At 30.4% G+C, this 26,930-nt stretch overlaps 1 protein-coding gene across 7 annotated transcripts in view; it reads right to left on the reverse strand.

The window, feature by feature from the left end:
* Positions 1–26,930, reverse strand: part of LOC130896648 (protein scalloped) — a 191,404-nt gene that overhangs the window by 83,758 nt on the left and 80,716 nt on the right. Inside the window, exon 2 of one of the 7 annotated variants that reach the window (XM_057804869.1) lies at positions 19,637–19,664. The exons of the other annotated variants lie outside the window; for them this stretch is intronic. Within the exon in view, the coding sequence (XP_057660852.1) occupies positions 19,637–19,640 (4 nt within the window). The 5' untranslated portion in view covers positions 19,641–19,664. The remainder of the gene's footprint in view (positions 1–19,636; positions 19,665–26,930) is intronic. 7 annotated transcript variants of the gene reach the window in all.

Raw genomic sequence — 26,930 nt, forward strand, 5'->3', positions numbered from 1 at the left:
TCGTCTTGGAAAGCGTCTAAACAGGTTCTAGACGTATCCTTGCGGCATGTTTTCCCAGAAGAAGAACATTTTGAAGACCATCTAGTGTTCTTATTGGTGCCAGATGTTGCAGAATTTACCATTCTAGATGGTTTCAGACATGCTCTATTGGGTTAAGGTCCGGGCTACGTGCAGGCCAATTCAGGGTGGGTATCTCGACCTCTTCTAAGTATTGCCGAACCACTCTAGCAGCGTGTGGACGAGCATTATCGTGCAATAGCACAGAGTTGTCACCGATATGAGGCATATAGGGCTCTACATGGGATTCTAGGATATTGGTTATGTACCTGTCAGCATTTAGTCTTCCATCATTCACTGGTACTAACTCTGTGCGACCCTCGAAAGAAATTCCTCCCCAAACCATAATAGAGCCACCACCAAAGCTTTCAGTTTGACAAAAATTAACCTTATCGTGCCGTTCACCACGTCGCCTATATACTGGTACACGCCTATCTGATGAATACACACAAAACTTGATTCATCCGTGAATAAAATATTGAACCAATCTTGAATATTTCAATTTGCGAGTTCTCGAGCAAATTCCAATCTTGCTACTCGATGTTCTCTGGTAAGGCGTTGACCTCTAGCTGGCACTCTGGCTCGTATACCTTCTTCTCTCAGCCTATTTCGAACTGTTTGTAAGCTTATTCGGACATTACGAGCAGCCTAACTCTTAACGCCGTTAAACCAAATAACGATCATCTACTACCGAAGTTACCCTTCCGCGGCCTTGTCCAGGTCTTCTGGTTAGCTGCCCTGTTTCTTGGTAGCGAATAATATTTCTGGATATGGTGCTTTGTTGAACTCCAATTACCCCGGCGACGTATCTTTGACTGCGGTCATCTTGTATGATCGCGATGATTCTAGCGGCTTCTTCATTCGTCACATGTCTTGTTAAACGATGAAGCACATCCATTATTAACAAAATAAATTTAAATTTTCACTATACAAGAACACAATTTGCTTAGAAAGTTCTCAATATCAATGCATTTTTCAAGACAGAAATGATTTATTCGAGCATTTTTGCTTTCAAAAAAATTTGTAAGAAATTGTAATATTTTTTTGCCCATGATAAAATACTAGTAATGCGATAATTTTTGTGATCTATATATATATATATATATATATATATATATATATATACTATATTTAAAAGAGAAGAGACCTAAAATCAAGAACATTTAGAAGCATTAATATATCAACTAAGAAAAAAGAAATTAAATCTAAATAAAATAAAAAATCAATAGCAAATACAATGAGTAATTATACAAAATCGGTATTTGTCAACAATTCTATATGAGAAGTAACCTCCATGGATGATTTCAATCATTTATTCAAATTTGACTATATCAATCTGAAGGAGATAAGAACAAATGCAATATTCTAACAAGATGTTTGGACAGTGAAGATCATCCGTAACGTCCCTCTTTGTTATCGATTAGAATTGCAATAATTATTATACACATATCCAAAGTATGGGTCAACTTTTACACAATTATATTCCATTTCAGCATGCCCCCAAATTCATGCACATAAGTTTATTATTGGAAAAACAAATTATTTCAAATTTGGATTATGCTACGACGCCGACGTTCGTGGCTAGTAAAGTATTTTTTATATTATGAATAAAAAATATTATTTTACTTGGATTTTTTGTTATGGAATAATCAGAACTTAACATTTTCGGAACAGTATAATGTACATTATAAGACTTGTATTTTGTAAAATGTCCACAATTTTAAGAATGATATATCTGAAAATAAGAAAGTTGTTATTGTGCACTGTTGCATGACAGAACTTCCTCCCTCATTTATTTATCGTCTAACTAATTTACCAGGTCACCAGATAAGAATGCAAAAATTATATATTGAATACTATAGGTATTAAAAACTTATTAGACTAAAGTTAAAAGGAAATTTTTAACAGCTACCACAATGCGTTGAGTGTGATGAACACCACAGCATTCAAGGAAACTTTACTTTTATTCTAATCGGGTTGTTTCTAATTGCTTGTTTGAGTAATAATACTATGAGTAATGAAAAAAAGGCGAATGAAGAAATATTATCAAAAATAAACAGAAATATCTAAAAGGCATATGTGCCTATCGGTATAATTAACTTATTTAACTTGTTTTGGCAGATATCAGGTTCCATGTACCGTGGTCTGAATGGGTGGGTTACTACTGATTTCTCATTTGATCCATAGTAACAATTTCTTCGTAACATAAGCAGTATATAGGACACCTTCACCCAACATGGCTGGTGATTTGGGATGTTTTCTCTACATAATTGTCCAAAATAAAAGAATATCGCATCCTTTCTGCTCTCTTCTAATTTACTAGTTATCAGCATGATAATTGCATTGGTGTCATTCCTTTAATGGAGTTGTAGCATTAGTATCTTTTACTATAAGATCTCGCAGGCGTTGAACCTCTTATCAATACCGCGGAGAAATATAAGAAGCCAGGCAGTATCTAACAAGTCATAAGAAGCTGCTGAAATGAATTATTGCCCAAGTCTTACTTGCGTCTTTTTTGGTCTGGGCATACCTCTTCAGCTATGGCTAAGACACGTTGTTTCACAAGCTTATTGTCAATAAACAGTCACACAGATTTCGCGATTATTTTCGGTAAATTCCAAAGGCCAATATTATTTTTTCGGTGGTTCGAAAAAATGAAAACCAGCAGAATAGCAGCTTTTTATTTGAAAATTACTCTTTTAAGCCTCTGTTAAAAGTTTAAGATGACGGTTACAGTTGCAAAGGTGAAACTATTTTTACACATCAATAAATATAGTTGTTATAACTCAATATTATAAGGAATTTCCATATTAGTTAAATCCATGGCAATATCTCTAATTTTTATGGTCTCTTTTATTTTTGTATTTCCTATTATCCTACGATGCAGGAATTTCTGTAATGGATTTGTATATTTGGAAAGAGATAAGCCTATAACATTCCATATGTCTCTAAAATACGGTGCAAACTTCTCCCAAAACAGTTATATCCACCATTCTACGTTGAATGGAGATGGACGAAATCTGAATACATCCGGGGTCATTACTTTTCACTATACACATGCAATTAACCAAAGTCCATAGTAGAAGGGACCATTATAAATGCGACACGGAAACTTGCCGTCCCTTTTACCAATAAATTTGCCTTACAATGATGACTCTACCGACACAGGAATGTGCATGGCTTCATCACATTGCGTATTAGAAATAGAATAAAATATTTCGATGTAAATCTAGCCTAACCTAGTTTTACATTAGAATAGTGACCAGAGTTAAATATTTTTTCATAAATATTACAGAAAATGATCTTATTTTCAAAACGATGGATAAGTAATATATAAAAATGTGAATGAAATTTTAATTCATCGTAGAACTATTGTATAAGTTGAATAAAAGGTTTAAAAGATGAGGTTCACGAATGTAAATATCATATGTATATAAACCCATCTTCAAGAATGATCTTTTCTTTTACTGGATTTTCTTCCATTAATTTATTTTATTAATAAATGCATTTTTTTGTAATTTATAGATAAAGAAAGGTGAATATTCACAAATAAATAACGTTTTCGTTATAGTGAAACGGAAAAATAATGGCATTCATATTATTAAAACGCAGAGATGATTTAATGCCCTTTTTGATGTATAACGTATCCGGAATTAATAATACCTGGCGCCAACAGCGTGAGGCGTTATTAAAATTGAAAAATAAATAGGAAAGAATAGGATGCTTTAGACACACAGGGATTTTCTGAAAGTTTCCGATTTAACAAGGAAACAAGACATTTTTTTCCAGTATCATTTCAATTTTCAACATAGTCTATACATTTTTTTCTAGCGATGCTTCAAACTTTGTAACCCTTCCAAATTCATTAAACAAAATCTAATGAAGTTACAAAAAATTGATGGGAATGGCGAGATGGACTTATAATATTGCTTGATGATTTTGTGCCTGACTTGTTCCAAGAAATTCTAGGGATTTTGTGTTTAGCAGTCAAGAACTTAACAACAGTATTCACCAATTTAGGTTTTAAATTGAATACAAGCGAAACATACAAAACAACTCAAACAAATGAAATAATAATAAATAAAGTCTAAAAACAAAGAAAAAACAATTTTTTATTGTACAGAAACCTTCAATGCTTTGTACTACCATGATCCGATGGATGCAGTCATTTAAAATGTCTCCGTTTATGTGACCATCATACTTTCAAAGCTTTCGAAAATCAGAATTTTTATTAATTTAATTACTCTATGTAATAAATTGTGAGAAAGCATTGAATATATTAAATTAGGTAATAGAAGCTCAATCAACTCAATCCGACCATCGGAAGTGTTTTAAATTACAATGTCAAATTTGAAACCAAAGCAACAGAAAATGAAATTGAGCTGTTAAAAATGTTTCGCAAAATATAATAAACTCTTAAAAATCTCAAAAGTATATTGTTAAGAGCAAAAGAAACCGAGCACTAAATTGCTGGCATATATAAGTTAGGTTAGGATAGGTGAAGTGTGTAAATAAGATGAAGAAATTCTCATATTTTTCCTTAAAGTTTCACTTTCAGAAGAGAGATTTTCATTAGACGAGAAGATATTATTTATAGTTAGAGCAGTTCTGGACTAAGTGTGTAGAATTGAAAGGAGACTATTTTGAAAAATAGAAATGATTATGGATTTGTTTGGTTGGAAACTTCTCGGACAGCCCTCTTATTTTTAAATACAAACGGCGTATTTTTTTAAACAAAGGAAGTGACTATTACTGTACATTGTATAAGAACATGATACAGAAACGGTCCTACGTACAGAAGAAAGTAAATAGAAAGCACATCTATCTATCTATCTATCTGACCACTAGCGAGTATTGGCAAGTTTTGTAAAAAAATGCTCCAAAGAAGGAAATATCAATTGATAAGGAAATCGATGGTGGAACATATGCCTTTCGGAATGATAAAGGAAAAAAGTTTTATAAAAATGGAATAGGAGAGTTAGAAACTCGTTGAACTAATACTATTCCTCTCTAAGGACACTACCTTGATGAATAAGGCGCAATTTCATTTAATAAAACGATAACGTAATTATCCACGTGTAAAATATTCTTAACCTTAAGCACTAAACCGTTTGAAGCAGCATTCAACTTGTTAATGGCGATCACCAATTTTATCAAACAACAATAACATTAGTAAAGACCTACATTATTGAAATGTATTGTAGTTTAACTTATTCATCGCGAAAAAAATTTCCAATCAACGGAAAAAATGAGCCGCCACTGCTTCTGCGGACGTAAAAAAGATCAGTAATCATACTTGAGTTGTTCAGTTGAGAGTAAGAGAGTAAAACAAGAAAGGGTATAAAACAAGTTTTGCATGAGTCACGGGGCCCCGCCAGTATTAATTGCGCCATGATCTTTCGTGCCGACAACGTCCACTGGCAATTTGACAACGTCGTCGCTCTGTTGCCGTATCTGCCTACTTTCACCAACACCTGAGTTTGAAAAATTATCAGTGACTAGTAACAAGAACCGAGATCGCAAGGTCTCTTCTGATTTAAAATTAGTTACTTTTATGTTTGTTTCCAAATGTTCTTGATGTTAAGTCTCAAATTAGTTTTTCTTTATAATTTTTTAAAAGAAAGATAAATATTGACGTTTCGACTAATTTTACGACGTCTTTATTAAAATATTTTAATAAATATTGATAAAATCAAAGTAGAACTTTGTTCTAATAAGAAAAATTAATTTTTACATCTCAAATATGTAGCAGTACTTAATCAATCAAATTATTGTTAGTTTTCTTTTAGGTAAAATTTATATAATCTGGCCGCTCATTACAGAGAGTAATCACGTGCATAGTGCGCGAGAGAGAAATTGTAAGCCTGAATCACACCATACACAACACTAAAAGGTATTTAGTGGCAAATTTGAATTGAATTTTAAATGCTTTTTTATTTGAATTTTAAATACTTTATTTTAATATCATATCATATAAATAATACTTTTATTTATCAATTGCATAGCATTCATACATTAAAATCTTCGTTCACTTAGTTAACTACTAAATGTTATACCTACATATTTCACACGTTGCCTTGATTTTTTTAAAAGTATCTATAAATATATATAATTATTATTTTAATCGTAATCGTAAACATTATAGTCTTGGAATATTTTTTTACCCACACTAACCAGAAGATTGCAACTACAATAAAAACAATAACTTGGTTGCAATGAGGAAAATCGCTCCAGTTTTTATAAATAATAAATATTTATTAGGCTGTGTATCTTCAGATGCATTTTATCAAAATTCTAAAAGCAACGACGCGTTTAGAAATGATTGTTCTTCAGATTGAATAACGTAAATAGACAGTTTAAATTTAGTTCCATGAGTTAGTTCCACAGCTACTTTTAACTATAAAATTTATTTTAAAATAGAGGATAGTCAATGTATAACATAACTATAATACCACATATTAAAGAATAATAAAAATGAAAGTACATGTTTAACATGCGCTATTATACAGTCACATAATTCTTACTATAAAAGTGCATGTTAGAAATGTAGTGTAATTTTTAATTTTTATCAAAGTAAATAAATAACATAATAAAACAAGAGCTTAAAATAATTATTAATATAAAATTTTTAGAATATAATAATAATAAATTAATGTAACGTGCAACTGTGTGAACTTGACTTTCTCAGACATTGCTTCAGCCAATACGAATCGTTATAAAAGGTACCACTAGCATCCCATGAGCCCATCACGCGTTTTTATTGCTCTCACTACCGACAGGACCAGATTATAGCTCTATTTTAATTTTATTCTTATATTGATGTTCAGGATGTCGGTGATCTACTTATTAATATAAATACGCAAATTGTCAGTGTCAATATCAGGTTTTGATAAAGACTTAAAATTAGTCGAAACGTCAATTTTTTATCAATCAATTATCGAAAAAAATATAATTTTAGAACAGAAGAGACATAAAATCATTAATATATCAAAGGGTCAAAGAAATAAGAGATTAAATAAATTTATATAAATATAAATATAAATTTCTTATTTCTTAAACCTTTTATATATGTTTATTGTTCTAAATACTTGATCTTCTGTTTTAAAATTAGTTATTTTAATAATTTTTTTTAATAAAGATAAAAATTGAGGTTTCGCCTAATTTCAAATCTTTATCAAAATATCATATTAACACGGACAATTTATATTAATTAATAGATCACCTACATCATGAACATCAAAATAAGAATAAAATCAAAATAGAGCTATAAATTTTATCTAAATAATTTAACTAAAATATATAGCTCTGTTTTGTAAATTCTAATAAAACTAAAAATAATTTAATTGATTAAGTACTGCTACATATTTGAGATGTAAGAACTGAGGAAAAAATTAATTCCAATATAAAAACTCTATTGTAAAATTATTGTCTATTATAACTTAGTTATATTAAAAATGGGACGTCGCTGGAGGCGGCCGAATCGTTCGTTATTTTTTACTTTTGCTGTATTTTTGCTTCTTTATTCAAGCATTGAACTATAGGACTTATCGATCGATGTATTAGTACTTCATAAGCTTGTTTTGAGTTAAAAATGTTTATTTTATTCTGCAACTCATCCTCATTTGCAAATTCTTCCTTTGATAAAATTCATAGAAAATCTTTCATAGCTGTACACGAATCGTAACTACTCATATATGAATATTAAAATTAACCATATCCGTAGAATGGAACGTTCAATTATTTAAAAAAAACACGGTGACTATGAACTTCTTGAATGTACCTATTCAGTCAACTAAATTTATTTGCGAATTGCATTATGGAATGTTATCAAAAACTAAAGCTTTACTCTACACATTACTGCTAGTTGAGGAAAATATCAACAATTACAATTTCTTATAACTTTTGTAATAATGAAACAAAAAAACTTTCGGTCGTAGTTTGAAAAAGACATGAACATATATTTTCAAAGATTCAAGATTGTCCCATAACCAATACTGAATGGATTACGTGAGAAACGTAAACTCCCACCTAGTTTCATTACCTAGTACTCATTCTAAAATAAAAGCTCTATGAAATGCTTAAACTTATAGTATCGCCCTCGTACAAATTTATTAATTTGAAAACATCTTAATCTGATATCGCTTAACAATGAATAATCTGCTAAAAAAGATGATCACATTATCCAACATGGCACAGTTTCGTTATTTATGAATGAAATATAATCGGTGTAGTGGGTGTGAGGTAAACTGAATCATCATCATCCAATGAAAGGAAGTGGGAGAGAGAGAGAGAGAGAATTTACAATCACTCTACCGTTTCTTGTACGTGTAAAGAACTAAAACTTGTTCTCCTCGAAGTTTTCCATCGAGAATAGAACAAAGAGCACCTCGAAGCAGGTACAAAAAAGTGAAGGTGATCATCAGACTGATTGCTCTGTTGTCAAGTTTACATGACCGTTTATAGTTCTTAGAATTATAACATGTTAGTTTGAATTTATTATTATAAATTACTTTTTCCTACGAAATCATTTATGATATAATTATGATACTTTAACTATAATGCAAAAATATAATGAATATGTGAATGAATGAATACGAGATAGGATAAGATACAGGATGAGTTAGCAGGACAACAGAGCGTCACCTAAGGTTATTTGCTATAATAAGAAATCGTTGATCATCGACAGAGGCAATTCAATGGTTTTTAGGAGGGAAGGAGGTTTCCTCATATCGACCTCAGCGGGTGACTCCTTCAAGTTTTGAACATCGAAGAAATATCTGTCATGCATATGCCCAGATAAGAAGACTGAAGACTGAAATATAGAGGCTCGGAGCGAGCAAGTATTGAACGGTTAGAATGTGAAATGTTTATGAGTTTTTATACCGACCTCAACTGGTGATTTTCTCTAAGTTTGGAACATCGAAGAAATCGACTTCATTGGCGCCAAGAACGCTTAGTGTGGAAGTGAATAGTGAATACTATCATGTTCAAAGATAATATCACCCTGGACAAAAAAGCCAAAGAGGTCGTGTATCATCGACAAAAGCAATGCGAAATATTCATAGTTTGGTGTTTCATTCAAGTTTGAAAGAAATCAAGTCAGGCCAAGAATACCTGTTCTGTTTAGACAAGAAGTTCCAATACAGAGAACCAAAGGCTCAGAACGAGTAACAGGATGGCGGAACGCTAAGGGCGCTATCTAAGATTTTAACAAAAGTGAATGTTTCTCATTAACATTGACAATAGCAGTAATTTGCAGAGAATGGACGGATTCTTGGAATGAGAAATGTTACTAAAGTTGGTAAGCAGAAACATATTATCCTGATCATTGAGATACTACGAATTAGATGTTGGGTACCTAATGTTACTGACTATAATTTGCATATATTACAATACTTATGAATTACTATATAGAGAGTATTTACAAACTAACCTACCAAACATAAACTGAAAAAAATAGATAGGATTTTATGTTCAGCTAACTGTTTTATCTTTATCAAGAAGTTCCTTTTTTATTAAAGATGACCATTGAAGCAATTTATGAGGCATATTAAAAAAAATTGATGCCTACAACTTTAAACTTATATATACCTACAGTGATGAATTGCTTATTATAAACCCGAGTTTTGTATAGCCCTCTCAAGGATTCAACCAACATTTTTTCCAGGAAATATTTTAGTATTCTGTTAAATTTGTCACAAAACAACAGGAACTCAATGATGAGCGGAAAAGTATTGTCGTCGGCGGAGCATTTGCAGTATTCATTTCTTCCGTTCGATACCGCAACTCACTACCAGTTAAATGTCGGTTAATGTATCGATGTGGTATGTTCTTTTCGTCTGTAGTTAGTTTTATTGCCAGTGCTACTTTGTTCTTGTTTTGTGTATTGTTCAGGTTCAGGTGAGCAAGGTGTAGCTATGAAACGTTTACTACGTCGTTCAAAAAAATGTCATCAAATCATATCAAACATCAAAATAATACTGATTTGCGTTTTTCAAGTGTGTAGTTTACGCACTTGGTTCGAAGCGCCAATAAAAACTTTTATTTTGGGAGTGTTAAGGAGAATAGTTATTCCTCTATGAAAATACACCTGCACACACAGTCATCGCCGTTTAACAGTTTTGGCTAAAAATGGCGTGGTTAGGCTGCCCCACACACCTCACTCGCCTGGTCTAGCCCTATGTGACTTTTTCTTATTTCCAAGTATGAAAAAAGGCATGAAAGGACACCGATTCCGAAAATAAAAATTGAAATGAGCTGACTGCCATGTCTACATAGTTCAAAAATGTTTCGACAGTGGAATATCAATATATTTTTGTAGGGGATAACGTTAAAAAATGTATCCTATAATAAATTGTTGGATGCATTAGAAAACACTGAAATTGTTAAATGTAAAAACAGTTTAATTAAGGACAACGGATCTACTACATTCCACTCCATAGTTTAGTATTTGGTATTGAAGATTTCCGTTAAGGGGGTTTTCTCGCTGGAATTATTTTTCTCGAGAGAAATTTATTATAAAATAGGTAAGTCAAGTTAATAGGTTTTAGTTTACCTTCATGCAGTCTGAAGTCGATAACTTGGTTATCGAACGCGCATCAGACAGTGTGTTGATGTAGTAGTAAACAGTATGTATCACCAACGGTTCCAAAAATTCCAACTCAATTCCAACTTAGGAGATAACGTTGTTTGGTAAAAAAATTGAAATTCAATATTTTTAAAAAATAATTCTGTAAAAAGAATTAATAGATCTAAAAAAAATAGGATAGAGATTTTAATAACATCGTTGGACTACTTGTGTCGAGCTAAAAAGAGTTTACATCCATTTGTAAACAACAATTTTACCAAAAAATTGTATTGGAATTTCTAGACCAACAAGTTTCTGTACCTGTTAGGTGCTTTTAAATAAACGTCCTAATGTATTTGATGTTAATTAACATGACTAGAAACCAGCTTACGGTTTGGCAACGTTGGCCGCTTGTAAATGCTCACTCTCTTCCAGGTAAAATGATTGTGTAATATAATGAAAGCAGTGAAGTGCATTAGGGACGTGTTTCCTCTCTCACAGTAATCTTTCTTGTTTCATAAATGTCACGGATTATCAAAGGGCGTAATAGCGTAAAGAATGGGACCTCAATTTTTAGGTTAAACATGCTAAATAATCGTTACTTTTTTTAAGAGATTAAGGTTATAAATATCAATAAAAATTCGATAAAAATGAGAAATATGTTAATTTTAAATCAAGCTTTGAGAAAGCATCCGATTTGGTCTGATATGTAATTTCTACATCCTCGACTTCTTTTCGTACTTTTGATTTGCGTATTTGGAATGTTTATATTCGAATTGTTAAGATAGTTAGATATGGATTTTAATTCAGTTTTTTTTATACATTTTTCTGTTAAACATTTAGACCAATAAAAGTCGTTTAGTAAATGTCTCCTCTTAGTTCAGTTTGCGATTTTTATATTTAAATTTAGGGTTTTATTTCCATCAATTTTAACTATTTAAATTTAGAGTGATTGCTTTTTGGTGACCATTTGAGGTACACTATTCGGATAGTCAAAACAGTGTTGTTTTGAATAAGTTCTAGAGCCTTCAGCCAAAATTACTAAGCAGATTGAATAACTAACTTCAATTCCATATTCTACATTTATCGCGTTGTGTGGGGTGTTATAGATCATACACTGAAAAGAAAGAACTGATAAAAATAGTCGATACTACCAAAATGTTATTCAACATAGTGTATGATATTTACAAAGCAAATATAATGTCAATATTGGACTTAATTAAAAAAAACTTCATATATGTACACTGATTATGTCTAAAAATCTTCAGATACAATGTTTGTGGTGTTTCGGTACGGTGTTTCAATAGAGTGTAGTTTTAAGCATCAAAAACTTGACAGAATGTTTATTGTGAAATCATGTGGTATCGTCAAACTTCGACAAGAATATTAAGTTTTCAGACATTTTCCAATCCTGTGCTGATTACCATGAATACATGATGGCGACATTATTTGAATGATGGTTCAACCGATCAGCTCCACCCAATCATTATTATAGATATAGTATCTTATCATTCACCAGGATTGAACGAAATATTAACTTTAATCAAAATTAACAACATATCCCCAGAAGATTACCACAAAAAATTACCTCAAATTAGAAGAAGAAAATTTAAGAAACGAGCCTGTTGTTGGAACTACTTCTGTATTATTGTATATTTAATGGTTATATATTTTAAACTATATCAAAAGATGAACTACGCAAATATAATCATTGCCCTTCTTCAAGTGCAGTAGTTATTCAAAACATATGTCAAGTTATGTCGGAATTTGAGAATAATGTATAGATAAGTTATGCTGAACAAGTGATAAATAATGAAACAATAATAACACCAATAATAATTAATCTTGACTATTCCATTTCCGAAAAGTTCTGCTTTTCATATTAATACGTTGGTAAGTTTTTTTTTAAATATTTAGTAGAGATTTATGTGATTATAATGTAATGAATAATGTTTGGTGGATTTAAAGTAATGAAATAATAATATCCAGTTACTTCTTAAATGAATGTAATGTGTTGAATAAAATGTGAATTCAAATAATTCGAATTTTATAAGTTCTCACTAAGTTGTTGATCCTAATAATACATTTGAATGAAAGTTTGAGAAATTTATGCTCTAAACCATTTAATTTATTTGTGACTTAAGCAAGTTATGAGCAAAATAACATTTTTTCTAAATTTACTAAGTAATTTTTGAAAATATTTAATAATCTAGTTTCATTGAATTCCAATATAAAAATTCTATTATCACATTTATGGTCTACAACAACTTGTTTATTTTCACACTTTTACTATATTTTTGCTCCTTCAACTACACACATTATATTCCAGCCACAAAAATAGATTCGAAACCTTGGAATAAATACTTCATGGACAGTGTTGTGGGATTCCAAATATTTTCAAATAATGAGAAAAAGAGAAAAAAATAAAAAAGGTTTTTCAGATTTACTGACATGTTTTGATGTCGAAGAGGTGATGGCGTATTTTGCGGAACGAATTATTGTTTGGATAGATTATAACAAAATGTAAATTAGCTGGATTAAGTGTGAAGAATTGGAAGGAGATTATGTTTAAAAATAATGTTTTCACAATAAATAAACTTTTTTATTGATGTACTCTACCATCAAACCACCTTTTTATTTGGGTTAATGTAGTTCAAAAGTCAAAAGGATAGAATTCCATACAAAAAGTATATTAAATTAACGATGTAGGTACTGTACTATTTGTTGCATGTTTGGAAAAAACAAATTAATAATCTGTTTTTATTATGTATTTACTAACATGTATTGTAGTCAATGAAGTAATGTAGGTTTTAAAATAACAGAGAGCCCTGTCATTGTATGTAAAATTGAATTTATCATATAATTACTGTTAAACTGTTGAAACAGTTAGTTGCCACGTGTTTTTTATCAAATATAATACAAGGGAAACAGGGAATTTGATTAAATGAATATTGGTGAAGATACCGTTTTGAATTACCTTGAATAAAAACCCGATTTTCGAAGCTAGATCTGTGCAATAAGGTACAAAGTTATTATAAGAGCGCCGATGAGTTTCAATTTGCACACCTCCAAAATTTTTGAAGATTAACATTTGCCAACAAATATAAACAGTTGCACAACTTCTCATTACCTATATAAATCACATTCAGATTATCAAAAATTAAAATCACTTCACAATTGCGTTACATCGTCTTCAGCTAAAGTAATGGTATAAATTCTCCTGGGCGTTGTACTTAGTTCTTGTGGAGTGAATACTTATCATATTTTTTGAGACTTTGCTTTTATTTTCCTACTGATCTGGCAGGATATATGCGCATTTTCATTCTATGCTATAGAATCTCTATGGGCCGTATGTAGAGGTATACATAATGAAATAGGTTTGTTGCGACAAGCCATATTCGTACGATGTATGAACCAGCAAGGAACTGTTTGAATCGATTTTGTGCGTAGGCTTTAACATTGCACGGTTTTGTTACTGTGCGATGATGCTGGAGTCATCCCCGAGTTTAAAGTTTCTTCCATGTTGAATGATGAACTATTAGGCTTTCCTTAGGCTTAATAGTGTGAAAACGTTTTATTGGCTTCTGTCTGATAGGTGGATCTTGAAAAATATCTTCTTACAGCATCTGTACTTTTAATAATTAAATAAAAAATGAGATTAAAATGGAATACGTCGAGAACCAAACTGAAATCGACAAATTAATATTATTTAAACATACAAAATGAAAATTTAGCTTAGAATTTAAAAATCTCTAGCCGAAAATTTCCCATGGCTAGTAAGGTACTTTCTCACTCCATTTCTGGAATGACTGTGCTATATCGTGGTCTTCTCACTGTCATGTATGATGTCAAATATGGACAAACAAGAAGGCTTTTAGAAGTCAAGAACTCATGACATATCGCGTTGTCAAGATTAAGAAGAAATCCCCTTGGAAAAATTCTTAATTACAATATACCTTCGCAATCTAAGAAAAAAAATAACGACCATCTCGATTTTCGACTTAAATTGGCGGGTCTTTTTAATGGAAATCACTACTTTTTCATAGAGAATTCTGAATTTTTGTCTCATGGTCATAGTTATAGCAATGAAAACGAAACTAGCATAAAGACAATCTCTCAATTCCTCAAAAATTGAATCACCCTTTTTCATGAGTCGAAAGTATCAAATTTTGCATTCGACTCATCTATAAATTGTTACAATATTTTGAACGCACCCTTCTACAATATGATGTTGGATAGTCAAACGTTGTTTGACCACACGTTATATCACTATTGGCTTGCAAACCCAGCTTTATTAACCCCTGTAGAAAAATTATTAAAGTATTAAACAAGGTAGATAAATACATGACCTGATTAATTAGCATAATCTATTTAAGGAAATCATTTTGTTAATCAAGTGCTATTTAAGTTCGTTTACAGATACTTGAAACATTCCTCCTTGTCAAAAAAGGAAATAAGTCAGCCACCGTGTTTCGCTGGTTTTCCAAATACAATTGAGGTCACACTTAGCTACAGGATGAATTTCGTACAGGTCTTCCAATGTGCGTAAACGAATATTGCAAGAACGTCATGTTACATACCGTGAGATTGTGGCATACTTGGGCATTAGTTCTATTCGCATACATTCAATATTGCATGAAAATTTGACTGACAAAAAGATTTGTTCGCGTTGGATACCGTATAATTTGTAAATCGATCAAAAAAAGCTTGTGTCGATTGATACAAAGAAATGCTGGAAAAACCAATCGCAGAAGACATCAGTTCAAATAAAAACATTTTTGGACAGTGAAAACATCGAATTTATGTGTTATCCACCGTACAGTCCTTGTTTGGCACACAATGATTTCTCTTTATTCCAGCAGATTAAAATAAATTGCGAGTTTAACGTTTTCCTACACCTGAAGAAGCGTTCTAATCACATGCTTGAGGTACTTCAATTAAGCCATATCCAATTAAATATATTCATTTTTATTTAAATATCTTAAAATATAAATAGTCACTATCGTACATTTGATGTTGTCAATCATATGATTTTCTCATCGCACCATTTTTTATATGCAATGTGAGCTTTTTTATGAAATATGAAAAATTTTTATCAATCTAGACCACCAGCAAAAGATTATAAGCTGACGTTTGTGTTTTATATCTGACAGAACCATGGATGCTTAAATTTAATATTTTTTATTAGTTTTCAAAATTATTATTAAAAAAAAAATAAAATGGCAGCAGTGGAAAAATTGCTATTATATGAGCCATGTTACATCTCGGCAATAAGAACTCACTTTCCTACTTTGGTGCATAATTATTATTATTCACTTTTTGTACATCATCACTAGTTTTTTTACACTTTTTCACCTTTAAATTGCTCGTAACACTAATAAATAGTCTACAAAGCTATTTCCATAGAAAAATTGCGTTTTTTCAACTAGAAACAAAATTCAGTGCTTTAATGCTTTGTTCGAAAACTCACAGAATCAATGCTGTCATAGCTTGTTTCAATACTTGCCGCAGAGTAAGTAATTGTAAAAATTTATTCGATAACACTGCCAAAGTTTGTGTAACACTTTGGGAAATAGGACACAAAACCCCCAGAAAAATTTCCTATTTTGGAAGAAGTCTACGTATTTTAGAAGCAGAACGAGATTCGGAAGTTTTGCATAAAACATATTCTAGGTATATATGCTAAAATGTCAAAATAATCAATAATCTTCACCTCAACGAGTATCAACATCGAAACTATTACCAAGCGAAAAGAGTGAAGACACATGTTTTGCTTTTATCATCGATTTGATCGTTATTATTTAATTTCTTAGAGATAATATAGAGCATAGAGAAACTAAATATTAAGTTTTATGAATCTTCTTTGGGATAAACACTTTTAAACGCAAATATTTAATCTATACATACTTAATAGGTAAGAATATGACGTGATGACAAATAATCGTTTTGATTTACACATGTTTCCGGGCCAAAGCAATGGTATGAAACGTTCGTTTTGTAATTCAACTTTGGTAACAACGATAGTAGATGTTTTAAAAATGAACATATAATACTCTGTTATTACTTATGTTTCCCGGTCATATTTTCTACAATTTATTTAAAACATTAATTAACATAATTACTATTAGAAAGTTTTATTGATCGATGTTATTCATATTATCATCTATTTGAAAAATATAAGTAGACTAGAAGAAAGTTGAATATTTTCTTTTCCTTCGACAGGTGACGACTAATGATAACTGCCCGTCATAAAACAGTGTGTTTGTTGGTAACTATTCTGCATTATTAACGGTTCTAAGTGCATTGGCAATGATTATGTTAGAAAATTCCAAATAAATACTTGCAGATGTAGTCTTTATCAAAATATTTTGATAAAGACTTAAATAAGTCGAAACAAAAATTCTATCTATCTTTCAAAAATTAATAAAAAAAACTAGTTCCAAAACAGAAGAGACCTAAAATCAAGAAAATTTAGAAGAATAAACATATATAAAAGGTCTAAAAAGAAATTACCTAAAAGGTTGAAGAAAACAAATAAATCTATTCCAAAGGGAATTATTTTTTTGGAAGTGTTTAAATCAAGCCATATTTTTCAATTTACTTTAGTATCTAAAAAATTAATTGACGTACTCGCTTTGGAAGTGCAATCTAACAATAGTGGATGGAAGGCTATTTTCACCGTGAAATTAAAATAATAAATAATGAAGGTACTGTCCCGGAAATCAGAAATTCTTTTAGTAATTTCCTCACATTTAAGGGTCTTCCAATTCAAAAATATTTATTCTTTACGAGCTATAAGTAAAAATCGTAACACTTTTTGAAATTGTTTAACTGTTTATACCGTTTGAAATTTTTCATAGTTTCAGCGATGAGATGATGTGTCTGTTAGTCGGACCAGACGGCATTGTATACTTTTTGACACTTTGGAACAAATTTTTTCATTATAATTCAAACTCAGTAAATCTACTGTGGCAACGTATAATTCAACTTTAATAGTAAAAAAAGTGATGATGCAAATCTTGTATATTTTGTTGATTATGACAATTTAACAGAAAATAAATAGTTGAATTTTATTATTAATACAAGCATCACAAGTAAATAGAATTAAATTTTCAGAACTATTCAAAATATTTAAATACACTTAGCTAGATACAAATAAATCATGTGATACCTCCTCATTTCATTAATAAACGTAAATAACTAAATCATTTTGAAAATCGTCCCGTTGTACATGTTCCATTATTTCATTAATAAAATTCAAATAGTATAACATGTTGATTCCATTTGCAAACACTGTCGTTAAACAAATGTGCCAGTGTAATTAGAAGAAAGAAAATTTCTGCTGCAGAAAAAACGTTATTAAAATAATGATAACTTAAATTATATATTTATTGGAAATGATTATTGTTTTTAATGATTAGATATAAATTCTAGTATTGTATTAAATATTTCTTCTATATACGTACAAAATTATTTGAAAATATGAACAGAAACGAAAGTCGAATAAAATGCTCTAAAAAATTGTATTGTATAATTCGAAATTTCAATTTGTTGTAACTTTTTTATAAACAAATACAAAATTTCTCTGAAAGCTTCAAACATGTTTTAGCATTTAACATTTTTTAAACCTTCTAATTGTCAACCCTCAAACTCTAGCTTATCTTTGTAATCACCATGTCCACTCTGTATATTTTGAGATACCACGAGGTACAAGAGGAATTAAAGCCGACTCCATTTTTAAATACCATCATCATTTAGTCAGCTCTGACTTCAGTTTAATCGCTGGTGTCACAGAATAAATAGTGTTGCATACGATTGACTTTCCATAGATCTCAAAGTTAGTTTAAGTGAACAACAAAGTCTTAAATGGTTGCTGGCGGATTTGTCACAAAACTGGATAATTTAAAGTATACATTGCACAGTTTCTTTTCTTGATTCATTATAGCTGTGATCTCATGTTTTTGTGACTTTTTGATTATATGTAGTGTTAGTTCTTCTCAGTTATCAAAATATTGTGTATCGTACATTACGATTCTAGCATTGTAATACATTTGTTTCCAAACCGTATGAGGACTTAGAACGTTTTAATAAATGGCAGCTGGCTATAAACTATGTTAAATTAACTGGAAGGAATTTATTATGAAGGAAAAAATTAATTAAAATTCTGTTTAATTATTTGATATGGAACGATTGGCTGTTATTATATGCAATATTTTATTTAAAAATTAATGAGATATAAGGTTTTCTGAGACTATTCCATTAGGTGAGAGGTTTCAAGCTTCAAAATTGTAGCTTCGGTTACAAAATGGCTTTGATGTTGTGGGTGGTTGTTTTGAACATAAATTGAATCATTTTCAAAAAAGGACTTTAGAACTTAAATTTTTAATAATTTCTCCTTGCCACCCAGAAAATGATAAAGAAAACTTGGGAGATTTATTTCGGACACTCGAAAGTAACTTAGAGGAACTATTTTCTTGGATTACAACAAGCATATGAAAATGGTAATATCGGTGAAAAGTAGAAGGAGCGGAAACTAAGTATCATGATTGGGCAAACAACAAAGATACACAATGAAATGCGATAAACATTATACAACTCGCTGTATTGTAGATTAATATTCCAACAACAATTAGAAATAGGCCAAGTTCTTCCAAAGCATGCTGAAATGAATCTTGGATTGTAATATCCAATGGTTCAATGAGTATTTGAAATGATTGTAGAATGTAGGTTTTATTTCAAGTTTTAATATGGTTGGTTTATTTTAGTTTTAATCTTTTGTTAATAATTTGTGGTAATCATTATTATATTTGAATTTATTGAGTCTGCACATAGTCATTTCCAAATTCCAAAGTAGGAGCTGTATGTAACATGAAATACGGAATTAGCAAGTAAGCAATTATAGTAGATAGTAGATATAGCGAAATATAATAGTATCAACGGAAAATACAGTAACCATAATTTTATGTTATTTATTACGTTTTTTAATAAAACTAAAGATGTAATCATACTTACACATTCAATATTCGTGTAGGGGACTCACCTGAAAATAACAAAAAGGAATTAGCATTTATCAATAACAAATAGATAAAAAAGGTTTAAATATTGAAAATTATTGAAACTGATAAATTATCTTAAACAATAACGTTTCTTGTAAGGTATATTCGTAAATTGATTTTGATGAATGACATTTACGTGCTGCGATTGTTTGAAACATTTCCAATCTAACGATTATTTTTAAAGAGTGTCTATTTAAATCTATACGCTTAGTCCAGTGATGCTTTAACCTTTTTAACTCTTCCAATTAATAGTTCCCGTCTTTCTCATAAAAATAGGCCTTTACGTAAGAGATAACATCCTCGAGAAGTAGCGTTGTCCTAATGGAAAAGCACTTTATTTTTCTTAATATGTGGTCGCCTGTTTTGAATTATACGTGATATTCTCCTATTATTATTTCAACTTTTTGAAGATAGTCGTAGATGAAGATGCAAAGTCTCCATACAGAGTGTCTAACTGCTCTTTCAATTGCGTAAGCATATTGCCTTTCAAAAATAGATATTTAATGACAGCTCGATAAAATCTTCACAAAAACTCATTTGTCCGATTGCCAAACAGAAACTAGGCGTTCAAAATTTCTCTCAGCACATGCACAACTTGACAATTGTTGACATTTTCAGGTTGAACCTAGACAACCCTCGTATTTGCTCATTGAATAATATACTATTTCAAATCAATAAATTATCGTTTAAAAATTCTCATTCTTGCAAACTCGACTTTACTCTTATTTTGATTGATTGATTTTAATTCGCTTTCAATATAATAACACAAAGATAGATTAGATAGAAAACCAGTGAAACAATTAAATTTATTACAATTTATCGAAATGTTCCATTGAAATTCACACTGAATGGAATTAAATTGGTTAACGATTTTCCATTGGTATTTAAACTTTTCCATACTGTACATTAAAAATTAAGGTAGTGTCCAAACAAAATATTACTAAGCAATTGTTTCCTTATTTAATTTAAATACGGTTCTGTTGATTTTAACGACATAGAGTCTTCGCGCCAACATGAATATTCAATAAATAAAATGCATCACATCATCCGAAGTATACAAGGCACGTCCGCGCATGGTGTCATGTGTATATGCATCGAATGAGTGAACAATGGAGGAAAAGGGCATGTTTCATCACAGCAAGCGACTTAGTTTTTAGGGTTGGGCTCTCTCACTTTCATTATTATACCATTGAATATTATTCGGTACGAATTGAAGTGGAAAAGGAAGTGTAGAATTGCGTGGGTTCCAAACGAAATGCTTCTATTTTCGATGCTATGGTATTAGTGATATCGAAATAATAATAAAAACGAAATTTCACCCAAATACACAAACAGTAATATTTGCTTGAGGATTTTGTTTTATAAGTAACATATAAGAATGTGAAGAATATAATAGACAAAAACAGAAAAAGTAGTAAAGAGGTATGAACAAAAAGTTTGAAGAATGTGAAATCATAAAATTAATAAAAAGAGGCGCAACAACAAATTCAAACTAGAAGTACCGTGTGTGGAAGAATTTTATAACCAAGCAATAGAACACTGAATTTGGAAAGAACAGCAAGAATTTCATACTTACATAAGATACTTAAATTTGATGTGCTCCATATAAAAAAATGGAAAGATTTTGAAAACATAAGCATAAATTTTAAATAGATTTTTGTATATGCCTTAATGATTCACTTTTTCATTTCTATGTTAATCTTTTCGATGTCAGAACTGCTAATTATCAAATATACTGAAATGATCGTATGTATTTTCGATGTATTTTCTAGCTGGGTGATTCCGTTCTAACTGTGATATTCAATGTCCTGTATTGTTTTTTTGTACTAGTCATTAATTAATAATCAATTAATAAAAATTTTGTGTTAATTGAATAATTCTTAAGATATTTAAACATTATTTTTATACAATATAACTTGCCACTTAAAGAAAACTTATACTACATCACTAGAATGTCAGTACCGTGTCATGTCCATTCCTAGAATTTACCGATAAATTATTAATTTTTTTTGTCGTAACAAATGATTTAAACTAATTACCTTATAAATTCTAATGTTTATGATCAAACTGAGGAAAATTGATGCACTTGTTGTTTAATATCTTAAGTTACCATGTCAGTACCGTGTCATGTCCATTCCTAGAATTTACCGATAAATTATTAATTTTTTTTGTCGTAACAAATGATTTAAACTAATTACCTTATAAATTCTAATGTTTATGATCAAACTGAGGAAAATTGATGCACTTGTTGTTTAATATCTTAAGTTACCATGTCAGTACCGTGGATAAATGAGTCAGTACCGTGGAACTCAAAATCCGACATTTGTGTCTTGCTCGTGATACTTTGAAGTTGTAGTAAATTCCTCTTAGAGTTTTATTTTTACAGTAAAATAGATGAATAATATGCATAAAAAAGTTAGAAAAGTTAAATTTTAAAATCTTGAAATTTTGAATACAAAAAATCACAGTTAGAACGGAATCACCCAGCTATATTCTTGTGAATTTGTTAAATCTGTTATCTGTTTTGTTCAATTTTTATTAAAATAGCTTGAGATGTAGATGAAGATAACAGGTTGCTGTTGGAGTTATTAAAATATAATTAAAAAAAAATATATGGAAATCATAAAATTTTTTAATATATCTTCGTGAGATCTATTTTCACCCTCAATTTCACGTTGCTCACGTTTCTTCACTTAAATAAATTTAAAATCAAATTATTGAGTTCAAAATTTGACAGCTCTCAATGGAAAGATTGTATTTCAAAAAATAAACAAATTTGATTTGTCCATTAGATCGAAGACTAGTCGATCCAGGTTATATAAGATAATGTAAACCAAAAATAAATTTTTGACAAATGAGTAGCAATTCCATTGAACAGTTTTTTTCTGAATCAAACTATTTGAAAATCAATAAATGGTATAGAAACAAACCAATTTTCAACCCTATATTTTATTGAAATTTGGTTATATGGACATGGTATTACAAATTTGCAAAATCTCGAGTTCTCGTTGACGAAGAAAATTTGAAAAAAATTTTTTCTTCAGTGAAAAGCATACTTATTCTACTGTCTTTTATTATTTACACAAAGTAACATTTGTCGAAATAAAATAAGTCTGAAAAAAGATTAAAAAAAGACCACCATATATGCGACACACAAAAACGGAAAAATGCGAATAGAAAGTCATTTCATTTTCAGAGCTTTTTGAAGTATTTCTCTTTGAAATGCCATAAAAGCTCGACCATACACAATTCGGTTTTCATCATCTTTTTTTGTAACATATGTGATAAAAGAACAGAAAACAAAATTATATCGATATACTACATAGTTCTGGATCCATGGGCTAATGATAATATTTTCAAAATCGAGATTTTTAGAAAGTTGTTTCTCACTCCATTTCCCAAGTTCCCATGAAAAATTTAACAAAAAAAAAATATTAATAATTCCACTTATTAAATGTTTTTGTCCTCGTTCTTTCTTGACAATTCTCATAATAAATGGTTAATTGAATAAAAAATATGGTTCATAAATAAAAGTTTCAATTTCGTAAGCACTTTGTTTGATCATTGAGGACTGATTCTGTTTTAACTATGACCAGAATGTTTCTGTTTAATGATACAGAGCCATAAATAAATTTTCTAGCAATGTAGAAGACAAGTTTGATTCATTCAACTGAAGTATTGAAAGGAAAGAATGTTTTAAAAATTAATTTCTATATGGTTTTATAGGATGTATAAATGACATGATAATAAAAAATTGTGGATAACGAGTAATCAAATAATTGAGTTCACATACGCTCATAATGTTGTCTATCCATGTAATATCCACGTACTGGGTTAGAAAACAAATTATCTAATTGTGTCTGTAATTCTTCAAAATACCGTATTTCAATGAGACTTTAGTGAAAGAATATTGGTGGTATTCTCATCTGCCCATTATCGCGAATTTTGTAGATATACCTAATAATAAAGTAGACGAAGAATCATTAGAAAACATAACGTTTTCAACTGGAATATTGTTAATGTATAGTAACCCATTATTTTAACAGGATCATTTTATAATAATTCCTGAAATACTTGTCAGGATATGCTCCAAAATAATTGTTGGCTTGTGAAAAACCATATTAATACTGTCTTTTATTGATATTTAGATTACATAAAAATGCATGTATCGAAACTATATAACTAGTTGAATATAAAAAATGTAAGAAATCACAAATGGCGAAGGAATGAAATATAATTTTATAGAGTATTGCATCGAAACTCTGCACTCAAAATTATAAAATACCTCACAATTCAAATGAAGGAGTTTTTTGTGGTCATTCCTCTATGTAAATTTTTAAAGCTCTTATAAAAAAAAAGAATTAAATTCTAAAGAAATTTTCACAGCAGAAATAAATTATTTTATCAAGTGTTCAAATTGACTACTAATGGTGTTACGTTAGGTCACTTTTCTAGGTTTATGTATCAACATTTCTCAATAACTTCCAAAGGTAAATAAGTTATATATAGAGGCTACGCAACGTATATTTTAGTTTTGATATATCCCCAGCAACATTTTACGGTAATGAATAGGATGGTCTACATAGCAACACATATCCAGTTAACTCACCCAATAACTACATAAGTTGATTGGTTTCCTAATTTTTTACATGTTTTCATTTATTTTTCATATATTTCAACTTCTAGCCGTTAGGCATCCGAAATCAGACAATAAAATGTATAGCAAAGTGATTGGCAATATTGTAACTATATAATCGTATATATAAACTACAATAAAATACAAATATATAAGAAAACCTACGAAAATATTAGTCGAATCCTTAATAAAATTGATTATCCTGATTATAAATGACTGACTCAATAGTTGTTACTCTAGTCTGCAATCAGGATTCACAAAATATTGCTGCTTTCTATGCGAATGGGTCAGCCGAGCTTGAAACAAACATTACACCGTACTTACGGAACTGGCCTTTATTACGAGAAAATTTTACCCCTGGTCAGAAAAATGTCGCCCACGATCCTTTGGTTCCGAAGGAAGAGATTAACACACTTAGATTGATCAAGCAGTTTGTGAAAGTAATAAACAAAACAGGTAGCGCATTTCATTTTTTAAAACTTGATTTCAAAATCTAGGATACAGTTTTTTTGAATCCCCAAATTAGACAACTTTTTCAAGATTCGACGTTTATGGAACGCCTTAATCGAAGAAACGTTCTTCGCTTACATATCAAAATGTGTGTAAGACCTTTTTTCATAACCACAAAAGTGTTGATTATATCGCTCACGTCAAGGAATTGTTGTTACCGTACAAGGCCATGGGATATAACATGTCTCTTAAAGTACATACTCTTCTTTTGCTCACCCTGGACTTCTCTGAAAATTTAGGAGCAGTCTCCGGTGAACAAAGGAAACGGTTCCATCAAGACATCGTTAAGATGGAGAAGTTGTTTGCAGGGAAGTGGAATGCAAGCATGTTGGTAGAGTAGTACTGGTTTTTGGGACAAGACAGTTGTAATTCAGGTTATTAAAGGAAAGCCAGAGCCAAATAATGGTACATATCTTCATTACTTATAATCGGTTCCAGCTAAAATAATTCTTCTCTTCAAATGTAATCAATGTTCATAAGTTTATTATTATTATCGAAAAGTGGTAAAAATAGAAGTGCGGGGCTCCTCCGAAAATGGTGGATGATACAAGAAAATTGCATTAATGTTTAAATTCACGTCGTCATCATACATAAGACTCACCAAGAATAGTGTTGGGGCTTGATTAATTTTTTTTTGCTGTCCATTGTAATTTTAACGTTATGTTTTGTATATCTTAGTAATAACCAGGAAATGTTTTGTTTAAATGGAGAGAGGGAGATGCGTTTGAGTAAGTGTAGATAATATTCACCATATGAAATATGATCCAACCATATAATATCATCTATATCACACCAGAAATCAAATTTGTTATGATGTAAATAAAATTCTCTCATCGCTATTTCTCAGTATCTATGTTTTTGATTGTTTACAATTAGTCTAAATGAACACTTGTCGGAGAAGCAGATATTGTGCAATATATTTTGTGTCTATGACGACGAGTTGGTGAAATCTGACACGAAAAATTGACAGCTCAAAGTAGAACATTAATTTCAATAAATTTTGAAGAAGTTTGATAGAAGTGGAGGAATTCTTTAGAAATCTATATTATTTGGTATGACCGTAAATACAAAAGACCCAAGTAATACTGAAACTAATAAACTAACAGACACCAAAAATAACAATGCAGATTCAAACGAAGTGATCAATCCAATCAAATGTAGCATTGCAAAAACTAACTTAGCAGAAAATATCGATAAGATGAATACTTTACATGATTTAGAATCCAATCCAATGTACCCATATACTTCATCATCAGTTTCCAGAGCAAGCAGTCTACTATCGTGTTCGACTCACACGTCTTTGGAAGTAAATTTGAGCAAAGTTAATTATAACAATAATTACAAAAATTTAGAGAATAGTTCTAGTAATACTGATTGTACTATGATGTATTTTCCCACAGCTTCTTCAAAAACTGCAAATATTTCAGCTGCCTCCAAATTTTTAGATTGGCTTTTAGATTTTTTTTGGAAATGCAGTCCAGGATGTCAAGATCTACCCACTAAATAGAAGTTATATAGAGTCGTAAGATAATATGTTATAGTTATATATAGTGAATTTCCAAATAAAGAGAAAAAACATGTGATGTATTATTACATGTTGTTTGAGGTAGGTGGAAGCTCGATTTTAATAGAGAATCAAATAATTTGAGAAAATCATGTGAGAAGATGTTAATAGTTGTAGTGTAGAATGTTTATCAAACTATCCATCATGTTTATAAATCTAGTATCATTGTTCACTTTAAATTTTCTTTGTTGGAGATAATTATTCGTTGCCTTTGATTTCTGTTTTATCAAAAATATACATTAAAGGTGAAACAAATTGACACTCTACTAACTTTTGCGGAAAGCGTCCTTCCTCGATTAGATTATTCATCCCGAATGAAGGTTCGAAAACTGTATACAATGATATATTCATTTCCGCAGCTGCGTTCACTAATTTCCAAGAGATCGTGAAAGTGCCACTCGATATTATTTATTGGAACTTATCACTAATACAATGTTTTCTGGGACAATAAATATAGTGACAACAAATCGAATGTTTTTTCTTCTTTTCTTTGGCTCATCCATTGAGAACGTTGGCTATTTACAAGGCTATTTTTATTTT

Source organism: Diorhabda carinulata, chromosome 7 (genome assembly GCF_026250575.1).
Source record: "Diorhabda carinulata isolate Delta chromosome 7, icDioCari1.1, whole genome shotgun sequence".
NCBI lineage: Eukaryota > Metazoa > Arthropoda > Insecta > Coleoptera > Chrysomelidae > Diorhabda > Diorhabda carinulata.